The sequence below is a fragment of the Rhinoderma darwinii genome, chromosome 11 (genome assembly GCF_050947455.1).
Source record: "Rhinoderma darwinii isolate aRhiDar2 chromosome 11, aRhiDar2.hap1, whole genome shotgun sequence".
NCBI classification, from domain to species: Eukaryota; Metazoa; Chordata; class Amphibia; order Anura; family Rhinodermatidae; genus Rhinoderma; species Rhinoderma darwinii.
In genome coordinates, this window is record NC_134697.1 from 19,342,739 (window position 1) to 19,360,076 (window position 17,338).

The 17,338-nt window shown below is 42.4% G+C and overlaps 1 protein-coding gene across 1 annotated transcript in view; it reads right to left on the reverse strand.

Annotated features, from left to right (window-relative positions):
* Positions 1 to 17,338, reverse strand: part of ENTPD1 (ectonucleoside triphosphate diphosphohydrolase 1) — a 77,756-nt gene that overhangs the window by 17,340 nt on the left and 43,078 nt on the right. The window contains exons 2-3 of the mRNA XM_075843099.1: positions 4,275 to 4,399; positions 1,118 to 1,235 (exon numbers count right to left, since the gene is read on the reverse strand). Coding sequence (XP_075699214.1) covers positions 1,118 to 1,235; positions 4,275 to 4,399 — 243 coding nt within the window. The remainder of the gene's footprint in view (positions 1 to 1,117; positions 1,236 to 4,274; positions 4,400 to 17,338) is intronic.

Here is a 17,338-nt window from a genome sequence, read left to right on the forward strand (position 1 = left end):
TTTTCAAGTACCGTTTGGACTGTTTCTTACATTGGGCCACGCTCATCAATTAGCTACCGGTGTCCACTCCGAGGTTCCAGCAGACTGCCAATTTATGGAGCTCATGGTCTCCACATGCTAGAAGTTCGTGTTGTGCCGACCAGCTTGCCCAACTGTAGAAGGAGAGTGTACCACCAAACACCCTCTACTCTCCTTTTTGTATGTACCATCTGTTTTTGAACCTATGTTATCACCTTAGAGGAGCGCCCTGTGTCTCTCTTTTTTCCTGCATCTTTCCCTCTATGAGGGAGTTGCAGGGCATATATGGATTTAAACGGTTCTGCAATGTTTACATTCAGGAAGAGAAGGGATTTTTTTTAAAACCATAAGTAAATGAATAAAGGGTTAAATAAAAAACATATCCTGGAAAATCCCTTTAAGGTGCTTGGTGAATGGATAATTTTTTCATCATCCTTCAGGTGCTTAACTTCCTATTAGGCCTTGTTCACACTGAGTATTACGGTGCTGATTTTGACATGGAAACCGGGCCGGAATGAGCGCCAAAATACATCAGAAGTTGCCTCCCATTTACCTCAATGGAAGGCGGAGGCGTTTTTTTCCCTAACGACTTTCAGCCGCTTGTGGGGAAAAAAAGCAGCATGTCCTTCCGTGCTGCGCAAAAACCATGTTTAGCGGTAAAAAATGCAGCAAAAAAACACCGTGGCAAGTCAAAATCTGCCTCAAAATTCCTGAAAGGGTATGTTCACACTGAATATTTTGGCGCGGTTTTCGCTGCGTTTTTTGACCGCAAAGCTCAATGTTCGCGGCCGAATAAAAAAAATGCGGCAAACCGCGTGCAGCCAGTTAAAAATCTGCCTCAAATGTTCCTGAAGGAATTTGGAGGCAGATTTTTCCGCCTGCAAAAAAACCCTGTGTGAACAGGTCCAAAGATTTTTGAGGCAGATTTTTTTTTTTGCCTGCAAAATACTCCGTGTGAACTGGGCCTTAATGTTCTTGTATAGGTTTTCGTGATTAGATAGATAGATAGATAGATAGATAGATAGATAGATAGATAGATAGATAGATAGATAGATAGATAGATAGATAGATAGATAGATAGATAGATAGATAAAGTTACCTTCAACTTTACATTCTGCTACCTGTTCGACGACTCCGGTGTCATTTTCCTTCTCTGCCGGCCACTGATAAATATACAGGTTGGTATGTGAGGAGCCCGCATCCAGCACAATGCCATACTAAATAGAATCAACAGACCATTAGACCATTGCCACTAACGGTATGTTCTTTGTACAGCTTCATGCCATTGCCATATTTCAGAACATCGTATATATAGTAAAGTCAGAAAGCCGGGTTAGTGATCCTTCTAATCAACAGGTAATTGTTAAAAATGTGTATAAATATTTTGGAAGATGTCCATAGGTGGTTTCTACTGCGGAGTTTATGGTGTCATCTATAAACCCTACTATAAGCATAGTCATGACGCAGGTAATTTCCTCCTTAGTACAACCCCTGTGGGATCAATGTTGCCTCCTAGTGTTCGGGCTCGGTAGCACAAATCATGTATGGTCAGCTTCACATCCCTAATAAACAAGACATCTTCACACTTTAGCGCTGACCAATCTGTAAGGCCTGATTCACACGAGCGTTGCGCATCTCGGACGTGAACGTATTTATACACTATATCAGCACTAGAACAGTATGTATGTGACATGGTGGATATTGTTTTATATATGCACTACCGCTACAGTATCCATACATTATTGTTGGAATAATGATATACCCACTACAATGGTGGTAATGGAGTCATGGACAATGGATTCAGAGTGTGCCTATGGTAAGGTCAATTTTTCAAAACGATCACCCCTAAATTGACATTTTGGATTTGCCCCGGTCAATAGCAATGCATTGTGGGAGTTAGGCTGACCATTACACAGGGCTTAGCGGTTAGGTTATGTCTCAGGGGGAAGTATATCTAAATTGTAGTTTGTTTGCAAGGACGACCAGCAGCATTTTGGATTCAGTCTTGGTATGGAGGAGCGGAAATATCCATTAAAATTTAAAATGAGTGCAACATAAATATAACAAAGTTTTTGCAAAGTTAGAAGAGCCACATTGTAAAAGCGTCTTTGGCAGAAATGGTTCCTCTATCTGGAGACTAAGCCGCGCTGTGCATTACTAGAGGCCAATAAAGATAAGCGGCACTGAATTCCTGTACCTATCCTCTGGTCATAAACACAATCTTGCAGTTTGCACTGGCATCCACTCATGTACGCCTATATAGGATAAATATAGGATGGCACATTGTAACATGTAAGAGCTAATTGCGTAATGCTGTATATAATCGTGCACATTTGTCAGCAGTTTTAGTCCTGGAATCTCTCCCAGACTCGGTAAATGGTACGTTACAGTCTGAAGCTGACACTAATGAGGTTCTCTCTGCTGCACAATGAAAATAAACCTGACAAGGGGAGATAAGGGATGTTATTGAGTAGGCACTGCCATCTTAATTATGTCTTACACACAGCCAGCATCAAGCTTTATTCAAGAAAAGTTCCCTGACCCCACAATTCCCATATGTACAACATTGAAAATATGTGCATAGGAAAACACATGAGCTTTGTCTGCTTTGTAATAAGCATTTCACCCTATTAAAAAGCCCCAACAACAACCTAAAAAATATCCAAAAGAAATCACTCGCTTATATACATGCTACAGTGGTCACCTTCTGTGAACATTTTTGGTACAAAATACATTTTCCAATTTGTACCTATATTGGGAGAATCTGGATGACAACTGATAAGCTCTCTCAAACATTACCGAGTGCCACTCGGGACGTTTTTCACGGCATCCGAGTGGCACCCGATAGTTTTCACAGCCCCATTCACTTTAGTGGGTGAATCGGGTCAGTGAAAATGGACCAGACTTTCCGATCCGTGGAAACATAGAACATGTCCAATCTTTCCACGGTAAACAGACAGGACTCGGGCGTCACACACGGTCGTATGCAAGAGGGCTAAGACCACCATTACATACTTTCGGGAGGAGTCCTAAATGGAATGGTTTGGTATGTATCGCTACATAGAAGTAGCTTTCCCAGCAATGGATATAACTAATAGACTTAGATTTCCAGGTGATTTTTTTTATTTTTTAGTAAGCTGCCCCTAGTGGAGGCTGTAGGAAACCTGAATTTTAGCATTTAAAGGGGTTGGCCACTTTCTACAAAATTCCCTAAACTCCTGTGTTGAGACAAAGGCACCCTTAAAGGGGTGTTCCCATACTCGACAATTATCACCAAGGTAAAAGCAAATATTCCCAAGGTTAAAAAAAATGCGTAGGATGAAGAGGACCCAATACTGGGTTCCCCACCGATCACTAGAACGGGAGTCCGCCTGTTCCTCCTGACTGCAATAAGAAGGCCATTGAATAAAGTGGCGGTCGAGCATGCTAGCTGCCGCTCCATTCAACGTCTATGTAAATGACAAAAACAGCGCTCGTCTGTTTCTTCTTCAGTCCCATAGACATTGAATGGAGTCCACTCTATTCAAGCTCCTCCGCACCGCAGGGCATGTTGCGAGGAGGAACGGGTGATCGGGACCCCAGCAATCAGACAATCATCAACTATCCTGTGGATAGGTGATAATTGTCGATTCTGGAACAGCCCCTTTAACTACCATCTTGTTTATTCCATGCTGAGTTTTAAGGTCCCCTGACCTCTCCTGAGGTGTGAACTGTGGACAGCGGCAGATTCCCCTGTATCTGGCATGCGCTGAACATTCAGCGCCGCCGCAAAGGAGAAGACAGCCGGGGAGGCGGTCATGTGGGTAAATCACATGACCTCCCCGATCTTGATAGTGTACGTACAGGATCACCGCCGCCGTCCACTGTATACACCTCTGAACCAGGGGAGCAAAAAGACCTTCAAATGCAGCACAGGGGTCAAGAAATTGGTGTAGTTAAGAGTGTCTTTGTCTCAACACTGCAGTTTGGGGCATTTTAAAAATTTTAATAGAAAGTGGCCAACCCCTTTAATTCTACAGCTGTGTAAAGAGAAGCAGGAGATCTGGAACTCTGTGTCAGAAAAAAACTACCTCCGATCCTTATAAAGATATATTCTGAAATGAAACACCACAGGGTTTATGACTTAACTCGGGAATGCCAGCGGTCAGACCCCCCACGAGCAACCAGTAATGACGTATCCTAGCAACCGTACAATAATGTAATGGGGAAAATCCTTTAAATAAAATTGGAAATATTTACGATATTCATTGCATTACCTTAATATTCTTTGGAAGAGGTCTGTTCTGCACTACTGCTACTACAATTAAAGCAACAATTCCCAAGGTAAAAAGAGCTCCTAGGATGAAGAGGACCTTTCTGTTCCATGTCTTCTGTTTTGCAACTGCAACAAAGCAAAGACAACGTAAATGCTACTAATGCAGAGAAAACGAACTCTAGCATTGAAGACGGTAACCATTGTATATATGCACTATAGCCAATGTTAGACAATTCGTTTCCCAGTGTTTCAGTCGGACATGATCACAGCAGGTTTTCAGCCTCTGGATGTAACTAAGAAAGTTCCCATTCCCTTGTCAGCAAGCAGAGCTCTTAGGCCTCATGCACACGAGCGTGGTTTTCAGAAGTTCGTTCCGGGACGGCAAATATGAGCCGAGGAAACTCAGGACATGTCTTATTACGGGCCGCAAATTTGCTACGGACTTGCCCATAGAAGTCAATGGGACCGTGGAAACTGAGGATACAACTCCGTGTGACATCCGTAATTTGCGGAAGTGTTGCTAAGCGACAACAGGAACTCTTTCTGACACACCGATGACATTACATCCGCAAAATACGGACCACGGTCCAGTAATTTGCGGACCAGAAAAACACTACGGTCGTGTACATGAGGCCTTAAGCCTCATGGCCACTTCAGTTATTTTCTTCAGGGAGCTATCCGTTATTTTAACGGATAGCACACTAACAGATTCATTTCCGTGAGGCCATGCACACTTCCGTTGCTTTAACGGTTCCGTGTGTCCGTTCCATCAAAAGTAGCACATGTCCTACTTTTGTCCGTTGTTCAGTGTCCGTTTCGTACATTGAAGCCAACGGTTCCGTCAAAACAACGGATGGCACACAGAAGGCATCCGTATGCCGTCCGTTTTTCACAGATCACGCAACGGCAGGGCGTGCCAAATTTCTCTGCATTCAACACCCAAGAAGGATTTTAATGGTCCGTTTAAAACAGAAGACAAACGGAACAACGGAAAGGATGCGGAGTGTCAACGGAAACCACGCGGATGTCACAACGCACAAACGGATCTGTTTTAAACGGACGTGAAATTGTTGAAGGATGTGTGCATGAGGCCTAAAATATACGGAAAGGTGTTCGTGGCCTATAGGGTTGAATGGGTCTGCAGTTTCATCCATAATAACCTGATCCGTAATTACGGATGGAAACTACGGTCGTGTGCATGGGGCCCGTACATTAGAAAGTTGCAGAACTTTTCTTATACATGGTTAGGGGTTACACCCCTTTAACCAATCTGCTACATATCACAAAAAAATGACAATGCTATACGGCAGCGGCCACATCACTGCTGCAGCCAGTGGATATACAGCAGGTTATTGCACTGCCGTCGTAAAAAGGACTAAGAAATAAACAGCGCAACATCACAGGTTGATAGATTGTGTGATTTTGAGCATTAGAAAAGTATTGTTATGTATTAAAAAAAAATTATTTACATAAAACTTGACAACCCCTTAAAAAAAAAAAAAAAAATTACAGAAAATCTTAAAAATTACTAAAAAGAGTCATTTCTAAATCTGGCCATACACATTAGATGTATGTTGAACATACCCGACTATTTTTGCGGGGGCAGGCGACCATCTAATGTGTATGGCAACGTCCCGATTCTCCCTTGACGGCAGGTGTTGGAGGAGAGAAGGGTCGGGTATGTTTAATTTCAACATGCCCGATCCTTTTTTAGTAGAAGATAGGCCACTGCCGGAGGAGTCTGGCAGCGGCTTACTCCTTATTGAAAACACGAGACCGAGCGCGCATATGTATGGGGGATTTGGGAGGAATAACTGCCACTCCAATGTCCCTGTGGGGGCAGCAATGGCACCTATATTATCACCTAGCTTTCTAAGACACAACATTAAGAAACAGCTAAATAAAATAAGACTCCTCAAGACGACTCTTATGGGTGATTTTGCATTTTAAAGGGAAAGCACTACAAATATACTATATTGCAGGATATCCTCTTATTTTGCTTAGGCTCCATGCACATGACTGTGCCCGTAATTACGAACCATAATGACGAGCACAGCCAGCCGCGTACAGCGGTCCGTATTTACGGGCCGAGCTCCCATTATAAAGTATGAGAGCGCGGTCCGTAAAATAAAAAAATATTTTTTTCTGCAAAAAATGGAAGGTGTCTGTCGGCCATAGAAACGAAGTTGCCCGTAATTCCGGGTGATTTTACGGTCATGTGCATGGGGCCCTACTGAATATATAGGATACATTTCATACGTGAGATGTAACTTGAAGCTCCTGGACCCCGATGCATATTCTGTAACAGCCCCCTGCTATCACGCTTCTTTAATAATATGGGTTATCCTAGGGGTCAGAGGGACCTTTTGGGATTTCTATGTCTCGAGAGCCCAGGTGCGACTGCAACCTCTGCAACCCTTACATTTGCAGCCCTGCGATACTGAACTCTTTTATAGTAACTTGACAACAGACTCCAAAGTCCTTCTAAGTCCATGTCCTGAATGTTAACTATGGAAAACTTTCAAGAAAGGAAGCTGATCCTCTATTTTTCCTTTTTGATTGACGAAGAGGAAGCAATATGTTGCTTTCCGGTGGAATTATGTCATAGAAGTGTAAGACGGGATTCCCTGCGGCATAGCCTCGTACAAATTAACAATCTGTACCATTCACTGCCTCTTTACAAAGCACATTCTTTCCATCTGGATATATTCCCGCTCAGCCAAACACTGCAATAAAAGAAAAAGAAGTGCCCGAGATAGAATTGCTTTCCTTAGCTGAACTGCTTTAGGGACTCAATTTGCATAATAAGCAAAAGAACAGGGCACTGTCTTGTTGGCATTTCTCGACATTAAAAGTGGCCGCAATAAACTCGCCATTTGTGTGCTGGAAACTGTATATGACCTGTTGTGTAGGAAACTGCGAATAAACCAGTCTTCTAGTAATAAGCAAGAGGGCATTGAGCAAGGATATTTAAGGAACTCGTCTTGGAGACCGAAGGTTACAAAACGCAGCTTGTCTCTAGACAACGTTTATTCCGGGTATTTGTATCTGGATATTTTTAGCATGGCTCCAATAAAAGTGTATGAAAGATAATATCGCTTAGGATCTGGCCGGAGGATAACGCTCTGGAAATATCAATATTAAAGCACTTTACACTTGATGTGTTTGGAACTGGTTGAGAAGCTTGAGGTGTTCAACGTGTGGCTTGGATGAAAACAAGGATGTCGAGAAGTCAGGCACCTCTTACGGGCCTGGTAGAAGAAATGACAATTATCGGCTGCTCAATGTCCAGCGCTTATGATAAACGGGAAAACATAAAAATAAATTACAAAATATCCTTTGATGTGTATCATTCTTCAGGGACTTAGAAAGCCTTGGAGAAGCTAAAGATCAAGGTACGAACGCATTGTAATATCTTCCCAGTCAAGATATACTATATTCTAAAATACTAAAACCTGATGTAATGTCAGGGTAGGGAGACAGACAGGTGAGCCCTAATCTACCCGCCACTCAGTCCCTGCCTACTTGCAACGACACGCCCTAGGCGACGGGGTACAACTGGGCGACGGTCCCTACACTCAATAGGTGCACGACAGACAAACAGACAAGGGTACAAAGAAGCCAGGGAAATGGGGAAGTTGCCCACGGGGACACCGTGAGCAACAAGCGAAGTGAACGAGCCGAGTCAAACCAGGAGATGAGCGAGGTACAAAAACGCAGAGCAGAAGAGTGGTCAGAAAAGCCAAGGTCAATCCCAAGCAGAGGATCAGTAGTTCAAGAAGCTGCAGCAGGGCCAGGAAACCAGCAGAGAAGAATCACAAGCAAAGGAGGAACAGGAAAGGCAGGTATAAATAGACAGAGGGCGGGAGCTAGCTCCGTCTGGCCAGGCTGTGATAGGCTCTCCCACTCCTAAGCCTGCCATCCTGGGTGGTGGAAGATGGAGTCAGTCTCACAGACATAGAAGCAGGTGCAGACTGATTATCTATGGGCGTCGACACAGAAGTTGTGTCTGGCAGATCCTTTACACCTGATTAATAGGGCAGTCACAGACAGAGAAAAGGGTGTTTGAGCACCTTCCAGCCTACGTGCCACTTTTATGTCCGCAAGTCAATACCAGTTGGCCTTCAGCTGAAACCTCAGCAATCGGAGTTAGACTGGAAACGGCTGAATGAAAACCACATTGGAAAGGCTGTGACTGGTAGACAGTGTTTCCCAGACAGCGGTAAACTATAGAATTCCTCCTCCCAGCCTGCATTACAGATTTTTCATACTTTTTTTTTCCATAGGGATCAGTGGAGGTGCCAGAGGTCAGACACCCATGCATTACACGTTTATGGAATATAGCAATAATGTGTATAAGCAGAAAACCCAAGGCTGGTTTCACTCCTGCCATGTTACATTCCGTTCTTCTGCTCCGTCAGTGGGAATGACAGAACCACGGTTCCGTTGCACAACGGACACCGCCGATTGCCAACGGAACCCATTGACTTTAATCGGTTCTGTCGGCCTTCCGTGGGAGGTGTCTGTGATTTTACCATGTGGACAAAAGAAGGCAAAAAGGAGGATCCTATAGGGCGCTGCTGCGTGGTTGTTTTTGAAGGTGGTCAAGGATGATAGATACGAATGTAAGTAGATATTTATTAAATCATACAGGCTATGCGTTTCGACACTGTACCAGCGTCTTCATCAGGCCAATGAAGATGGCCTGATGAAGACGCTGGTACAGTGTCGAAACGCGTAGCCTGTATGATTTAATAAAGATCTACTTACATTCGTATCTATCATCCTTGACCACCTTCAAAAACAACCACGCAGCAGCGCCCTATAGGATCCTCCTTTTTGCCTTCTTTTGTCCACATGTTTTATCAGCGGTAACCGGTCTGGTTTTCCGGCTTTGGATCCTGGCAGCAACACGGAGTGGACCGATTATTCTTTGCCTTTATCACTAACTCACCAGGTGAGCATAACTGACCATGTTTATGACTCTCCCGCTATCTCATTGACCTGCACCATGTGGCCCGTGTCTTTTGCTTCTCTATTGTGATTTTACCGGACACCATAGCGCAGCATGCTGCGCTATAGTCTCCGCTAAACTCCGGTAATCCCTGATAGATCTGCGACGCAGACCCCTAATGGAGCCTCCGATGCAGATGTGAACGAAGTTTACGTTTTGAACTTGACTCTGCCTGTTTGGAGGCTTTGATAATAATTTCGGTCATGGTCCACAACATTGTTGTATTATTGCTGTTGTATCTGCTCTGGGCAAATCTTAGGGCTTCTATACGGATCCGTGAGGTATGTAACCGTAATATGGCACCTATAGAAATCTATAGACCAATACTGTGCCTTCGATAAGAAGCATATAGAGGTTTATGTATAAATATGGCACAATATATATATATTTTTTTGCAGGTATTTTTTTTTCTTGTACGAGGGTATCATATAATGGCACCTGGAGTGCCTATGGCTCCGTGAGCCACTGTAGAGACTTCGTCCTGTGCATGTGGACTTCTACCTTAATGCCTGGCACGTTTAGCAGAGGTTGGAGGTTTCTACAACTTTTATGTCATATGCAAAATAGCACAAAGTATAATTCCATAAAGGACGTATAAATGAACGAGCTGTAAAACATATAATTAGTAGCAACAAAGGCAAAACCTGTAACAAGCATTTATTTTCTGTCCTTCGTTTATAGACATTAATATTGCAAGATTGTTACAAGCAAATAATGTCAGAGTATAATGGAGTCACAGGCCAAGGGTAGACACGCTGTAACTAGCACACAGGACTACATGATGCCCTAAAAGCAAGCGACTGGAGATGAGAGAAATTGTTGCTCTGATTTGAGTTATGCGGCTTCGTGGATCAGTTTGCGGTTCACCGACTAGAAGAATGCAGACATCATATGAATGGATTTGTTAGGTCTGTGATTCGATTTGGCCAATTAAAAAAAATAATAGAGGAAACAATTCCCCTACTGTGTTCTATGGATCACTAAATCCAACGAAACGTTTTACTCTACAAGTTGCCCATACCACCCAACATTTAAATCCCCCAAAATTTTTAAGCCCCTCCCCTTTTGCCTAGGAATCCCGCCCCCAAACTGCCTATAAAATTCCCATTTTGCGTCCATTTGCATAAGCCCCAGTTGTATTACTGTTCACAGGACAGTCGCATGAAAAATGGGACTGTTGGCAGATATGAAGTTACCCAACAGCTGCATGTTAAGAATTTATAATAGTTGAAAGGAACACAAAACCTCAGCAGACCGGTCAGCTATTCCAGTTTTACCGGGAGTCACCCTGTTTTTAGCCTTTCTCACCTGGTCACCCGAAGATCTATAGTTTTTACCCAATTTCCAGGGAGGGGGTGCAGTATATATATATATATATATATATATATATAAAAAGGCTATTATTCATTGCGGAGTGAGGTCCCAGTGCAGTGGTGACTGGATCTGAACAAGAGCCAGGAGCGAGGAGGGTAAGTATAAAGTCTGGTTTTGAGTCTGAATATTTTTTTGTCTGATAAGAGGTTGGAATTAAATCAGTGGTCTGGGGTCTGTTATTAATATAGAGGGTCTAAATATATTTAGTGGGTTTGGTCTGGTGTTTTAAATTTATTTAGTGTATGTAGGGGATGTGTTCCGGGGTTTAAATATAGTTAGTTGGGATGATATGGAGGTCGCCTTGTCGTGGCAGGTGGGCTCACACAATTTGATCAAAATGTTCTCTAAGAATCTCCCTATTGTAAGTAGATTTAGCAGTAATGCATATTTATTTATATTTAGTGGCTTAGGTGACATTGGTGTTCGCAATGTGCAGTCGCCATTTTCTCGTGTGCTATATATATATCTCACAGAATTCTCTAGGACTTTCTGATTTTGTAACAGACAGTAAATCACCCTTAGTCTCCAGAATAATGCATCTGGAACTGACAGACGGCCAGGCTGGGAGAACTCTTAGCATGTCCTTCACCTGTCTTCACAAGCCAATGGCAAAAAACCCTTCAACCTCTCATACTCCACATTGTAAAGAATTCAGGGAGCCTGCAGTCTATGTGTCATTTCATGAGATACACGTCAATGCTACTGGTGTACGGGGTCGGGTATGAAGTATTCATGACAACAGCTGCCAAGTTCAATTTCATTTCACATTCAAAATGTATGTTTTAGATCAACTTTTAATGTATATATTCAGTTGTTCAGGGACAATCATGTTTTCCTCCTCTGATAGTCCTCAATCTGAAAACCGCAGCCTGACACTTACAATATACATCTAACAGACTCTTAAAATATGATCCTAACCACTAACCTTCCTATAGTCATCAGTATGATGCAGTATAATGACTTATGCAAACATTAGAGCGTCTGCACTTACTGGACTCTGTCTAAGGCTGGGTTCACACGACCTATTTTCAGGCGTAAATGAGGCGTTTTACGCCTCGAATTACGCCTGAAAACACGGCTCAAATACGTCGACAAACATCTGTCCATTCATTTCAATGGGTTTGCCGACGTACTGTGCCGACGACCTGTCATTTTACGCGTCGCTGTCAAAAGACGGCGCGTAAAATAACAGCGTCGTCAAAGAAGTGCAGGACACTTCTTGGGACGTAATTTGAGCCGTTTTTCATGGACTTCAAATGAAGAACAGCTCCAAATTACGGCCGTAATTGACGCCTCGCAAAACACGAGTATGAGCAATTACGTCTGAAATGCAGGAGCTGTTTTCTCCTTTAAACAGCTCCGTAATTTCAGCCGTAATTGACGTTATCGTGTGCACATACCCTAAAAGTACTTATTGTTACACAATGTAAAGATGTATATGCCACCAGAAATGTTTTGTGTAATCTGTATACATTTTCCTTCTCTGCTGGTATCGGTAAATGTCTGCTTAGTGGGCGAGCTCCTCCTGGTGATGTTAGAGCTGTGATGTATGCTATAAGCCAATTACATGTCTCATCTCCCTGCAGCTCCCTCCCCCCTCTCACAGCATAAATCTCACGCACACACAAATACTGCAGCTACATATCCCTCCTCTCACAGCTTGAATTTCACATATACAGATACTGCAGCTGCATCCCTCTCCTCTCCCCCTCAAATCACGAGTCTCACTCACATACAGAAATACTGCAGCTGCATCCTCCTCCTTTCCCGCTGTTCTATTTACTTTTTATATACTATGGATTTTTTGGGAGACTGAGGAATTTTCTGAACATTTATAGAGGGCCTACAGGCAGAGAAGGGGTTCAAGGCTGCTGGAAGGTGAGGAAATGCTACTTTCCCTTATAAGATATATTACAAAGTTTCATGAATTTACATGTACCACTGATTTAAAGCAAAAAAGTTATAACTATAATAGGTACACTTTAAAGGGAAACATTTCCAATTGCAATAGGATTCATTGGAGAGTCAAACTGTATGAGGAATAAATTATGCAAGTACTGAATGAGGTTGCTGCCTAGTATCAGTGTCTGCTATACAAAGCAGAAGGGATGGTGATGTGGAATTATACATACTACCGAGCACTTCTGCCCCCTACACGTCACAGGGGGAAGATGGTGACGGGCCACATCATTCTATGGTGAGTACATTTTTGTTTTTTGTTTTTTAATGCAATTGGGTAGAAGAGGTGTTTGTTTTTTTATATACTTTCTTAAAGAAAGTTTAATATAAATCATAATTTTTGTAAGCAAGTTATATCTAGAGCTAATCTCGAAATTATGCCATCATGATCACAGCCAGTTCTTTACTTGTGGGTTCACCTGAAAACTCTCGCATGGAAAGCAATGTTTTTTTAAGAGGACCTGTCCACTCTCCTGATATGTATTTACTAAAACAGGCATATGTTCCCCATAAAAAAAAAATTCTGGGGCATCTTTTCCTAGAACTCTTTGGTCCTCTGTTATTCTTCCTGCAAATATATGAGTAAATTCAAAACAGTGTTTTACCAATCAGTCTTTTTTTATACTAAAGTGTAACACTGTAATAGTAGCTGCCTGCATCCTCCAGATGGGTTCAATACTAGCTGTGTAAATCCATATCCACTTAGCACCCCCTAGTGGTGGCTGCAGAGAGCCCAAATTATATCATTTATAGAATGAAAAAAACCAGAGCTTCTCTATAGAGATACATTTTATAATCTATCAGCAGAGAATTTTGGACCTTAAATTGGAATGTGGCTATTAAAAGCGTAGTACATTTGGTAGCCTTTTAAGGAGTGGGCCCAATAAAGTTTTTATATGGGGCTATACATAACATTTTGAATACAAACAGAATAAAATGTCTCTGTATGTTAAACAATATTTATAGCTCTATAGTAAAGATGTCATTTACAGATCCCCAACTATGTATATATTTAGAGAGAGTAAGAGAGAGAGAAAAAAAATTCATCCGTGACTTGGCCACTTTATCGCTGTATGGACACAGTGCGTCATAAAATGTTAGTCATTTCCATATTAAAACCTGAATCAACTCTCTCTCTTATTCAAGGCCATAATTACGTCTGTATGATACGTAGGCAGAGCAATGATAGCACCTGTTGACAATTTACAGCAATGATGACGCCTTTTTACCAAATTCTGGAACCCACGTAAGATGACGAATACTCTGCTCCAAGTGCTTAGAAGTAAACTGCTTGTGTTCATTGCTACATAGAGCACAATGCCCAATCAAGTCCTTGGAGTTGTGCTAATTGCTTCTATTCAGCGGGGACAGACTCCTATGTAATCATCGACCATACTTCTACTCTTCACATGTAATCAGATGCTCACACATTTTCATTTTTGCACAACCTGTGACGCCAGATCTGCTCTTGACGTCCGACAGGGCTGCTTGGCATATGCCACATCGATTCTGAATGCTGCGTCATACTGCTAAATAAAGAAGCAGCTTTTACATACAGAAGTTGCCCTATAATGGTTCATTTAAAAAAAATTTTGACTGACAAATGCTTTGGATGCCAGAAAGGGACCAAGGGCATACATACCATAGGAGCAGACCATGCGGCTGCTTTGGGGTCTTACTTGCCACCCTTTGCTACTGGGTGGCAAATAAGTCATGGAGAGGCCATGGATGGGGAAGCAAACACCACACTCTATCTGGGGTGGGAAAACCTGGCACCATAATAGGAATCCCAAACTGCTATGGGGTCACTTTATTCTTTGTATGCCAGTACAAGGGGCCATAAAAATGTAGACGGCCAAGGTCCATTATGGTTAAAGTGTGTTCATGCGCAATGTATGAATTTTGTTAGCCAGCAACAGAGAAATATATATTGATTGACATAGCCCAAAGTAGTTTTGAAGTTTGCAAAGATAGTCCTCGCCCTCTCCATTGTCATGTTTTCTCTTGAATGGTGTCTAAATTTGGTCCTGAAGAGAAGTCCTTGAGGTTTATGTCTGAGGACATGTTCAGAGCTGTAAGGATGAGCTTATAAATGTGGTCGTCTTTAGAGCTGTGAAGACTGATGCAGCAATGTTAACAAACCCTTCTCTTTCTCCACCCACAGAGCCCAAAAAAATTTGGATCCAAAATTATATGACTACGTTTTAGAGCTTCAGGTTCTCCGTGAACTAAGATGGTTCTCCCAACAGGACAACTCCTGTCCATATGCCTTCCTCCTTGAGAAGAAGTTGTCCTGTAAGCCTCCTTACTTTTATGAAGCCCTCCAGCAATTGTTATTTTTTTGTCTATATCTTGCAGCATTGGTTATTATTAAAGAAAATCCTAGAGGCTTTGGTGTAGGTCTTAAATATACCTGTTTTAGTTGATTTGCCTTTTATGGTTGCCTGCCATCTAGATTTAGTCTTCCCTTCTTGTATGGTTCTCCTAATGCAGACTACATTTCCCACCATGCCCCTGGCTTTGCAGAAGCAGAGGGAGCAGAGACTAATCGCACAAAACATACCCTACTCCAAGTCCTATCTAAGTGCAGCACGTGATAGTTCAGTGACATAGAACTTCTGTACTTACACTGCAAAGTCTCAGTGTATTCTATGTGATGCAGCTTCTGCCTGTCTGCTCTGCCTTCTGCTAGTGATAGGTTTCACCTTGCAAGCAGGATGCAGGGGAGAGCAGTGAGAAGCTGCATCTTATAGAAATACACTGGTGTCTCTGCACACAGCACTCACACATGATATAGACAGCCAGTTAAGTCAGGGAAGTTTTATAACTTTGCAGCTGATCATTGTAAGGACTCACCTATTATTTCACTGCACTTCTGCTCCCTTAGATAGAGCAGAAATAATCTATTCAGCAGCACTCTATGCATGAGGGAACATACAGAGGAACAACGAGGGTGGAGCGGAGTGAGGCTGGCAGCGTCTCGGAGCTGCAAGGACTGATTTGATAGGTAATGATGTAATCCTGTAGCTCACAGGAGGTTATCCACACTTGAGAGTGACCACCTTTCTACACATGAGAACATGGTTTTATTTTGGTGGTCAGACTGAGATCACATGACACAGCTGCCCATAATGAAAAAGTTCAAAATACATGGATGCACCTGAGCTGGGAAGAAACAAATGACACGGCTAGAATATTGCTGGTGAGTTAGCGTGATATGTACAAAAACAAACATTTGCCGGAGTGCTTCTTTAAAAAGACGTTTCTTTTAATACTGTTTGAGATATTAGGACAAACGTCTTCTGTACAGTAGGGCAGAGCATTGTGACATGTAGAATCTCCTTCGTACCTTAAACTAAATCTCGACCTTATAACATCATGTCGTTTTAAGGTCCAGGTCCAAGACCCCACAAATTTTAACTCATACCCATGTTTCAGCATGCAAATCACAGGCATCTACCCCCACGTCTCATAAATAATACATGTATCTTCATAAAGAGAGGTGTTCAATTTTTTAGGCTCTGAAAACAAAACTCTGTAGAACAAACGCTATGGTGCCCCCAAATCTCATATGTAAATGGTTGGTTTGGAGCATGGCACGATACCCTCCATTTATGAGACATATTTATGGCACTCATAATTTTTAGGAATAAGAAATATTCTTTCGTGCACAAGCATAGAGGTAATATAAGACAAGATTGATTATAGCTACAGTGATGTACAGAAAACTGCAAATGCAAATATTTACTTCATATGTGGAGCAGGTGGAATCACTTTGTGACAGGTAATACCAGCCACAAAGCGCTCAGCCGCTATAAAACATAATAACGAGTTAACAAAAGGAGATAAGGAGTGGAAAAAAAAAAATAGTGCACAATATCTCAGACGCTGAACCAATACCCACTTAGAACGGATCCTACAAGCAGTAGCCAGAAACGGTTTATATAATTTGTGGAGAATAGTTTTCTGCATCCAACTACTTTTAAGTTCGTATCCTAAAGATGTGGGGCTCTTTGGCTAACATGTTCCATGAGCAGAGGTGTGACTTGGGCCCTAAATGCAACAGGTTCCCCCGGCCCACCATGTGCCACATATAATACTGGTGTCTTCTTATGTGGCAAAGGAGACTTTGACATAAATGGAAGCACCTAGAGCCATCATTTCCCCAGATAAAATTCCTTCCTTATTATAGTTTTGGTTGCCAGGCTGTTTTGAGGGCTATCTTGGGGTACTAGGTTGGTATAGCTATCCTACTTGATATAAATGGAATAATTTAGGTACCACCTACCTAAACATTGCTGCAGACCAAGTACACTTCTTCAGGGTAATGATATTACCTAATGGCAGTGCCCTATTTCATCTGGATAATGCCCCTGCCACACTGCAAACATTGTTCAAGAATGTCTTGAGGAACAGGGAAAAAAAAGTTCAAAGGTGTTGACTTGGCCTCCAATTTCCCAAATCTCAATCCGATCGATCATCTGTGTGATTGGCTGGAAAACAAGTCCGATCCTTAGAGGCCGAAACTCACAACTTACAGGACTTCTAGGATCTGCTGCATCTTGTGTGGGAAACCACAAGAACCTTCAGAGGTCCCTTGGAGTCCATGCCTAGATGGGTCACAGCTGCTCTGGTGGCATAAGGTGGGCCTAAACTATGCTAGCCAGTAAACCCCCTGTCGTACCAACTAAACTTAGACATCACCTACAGTAAAAAAG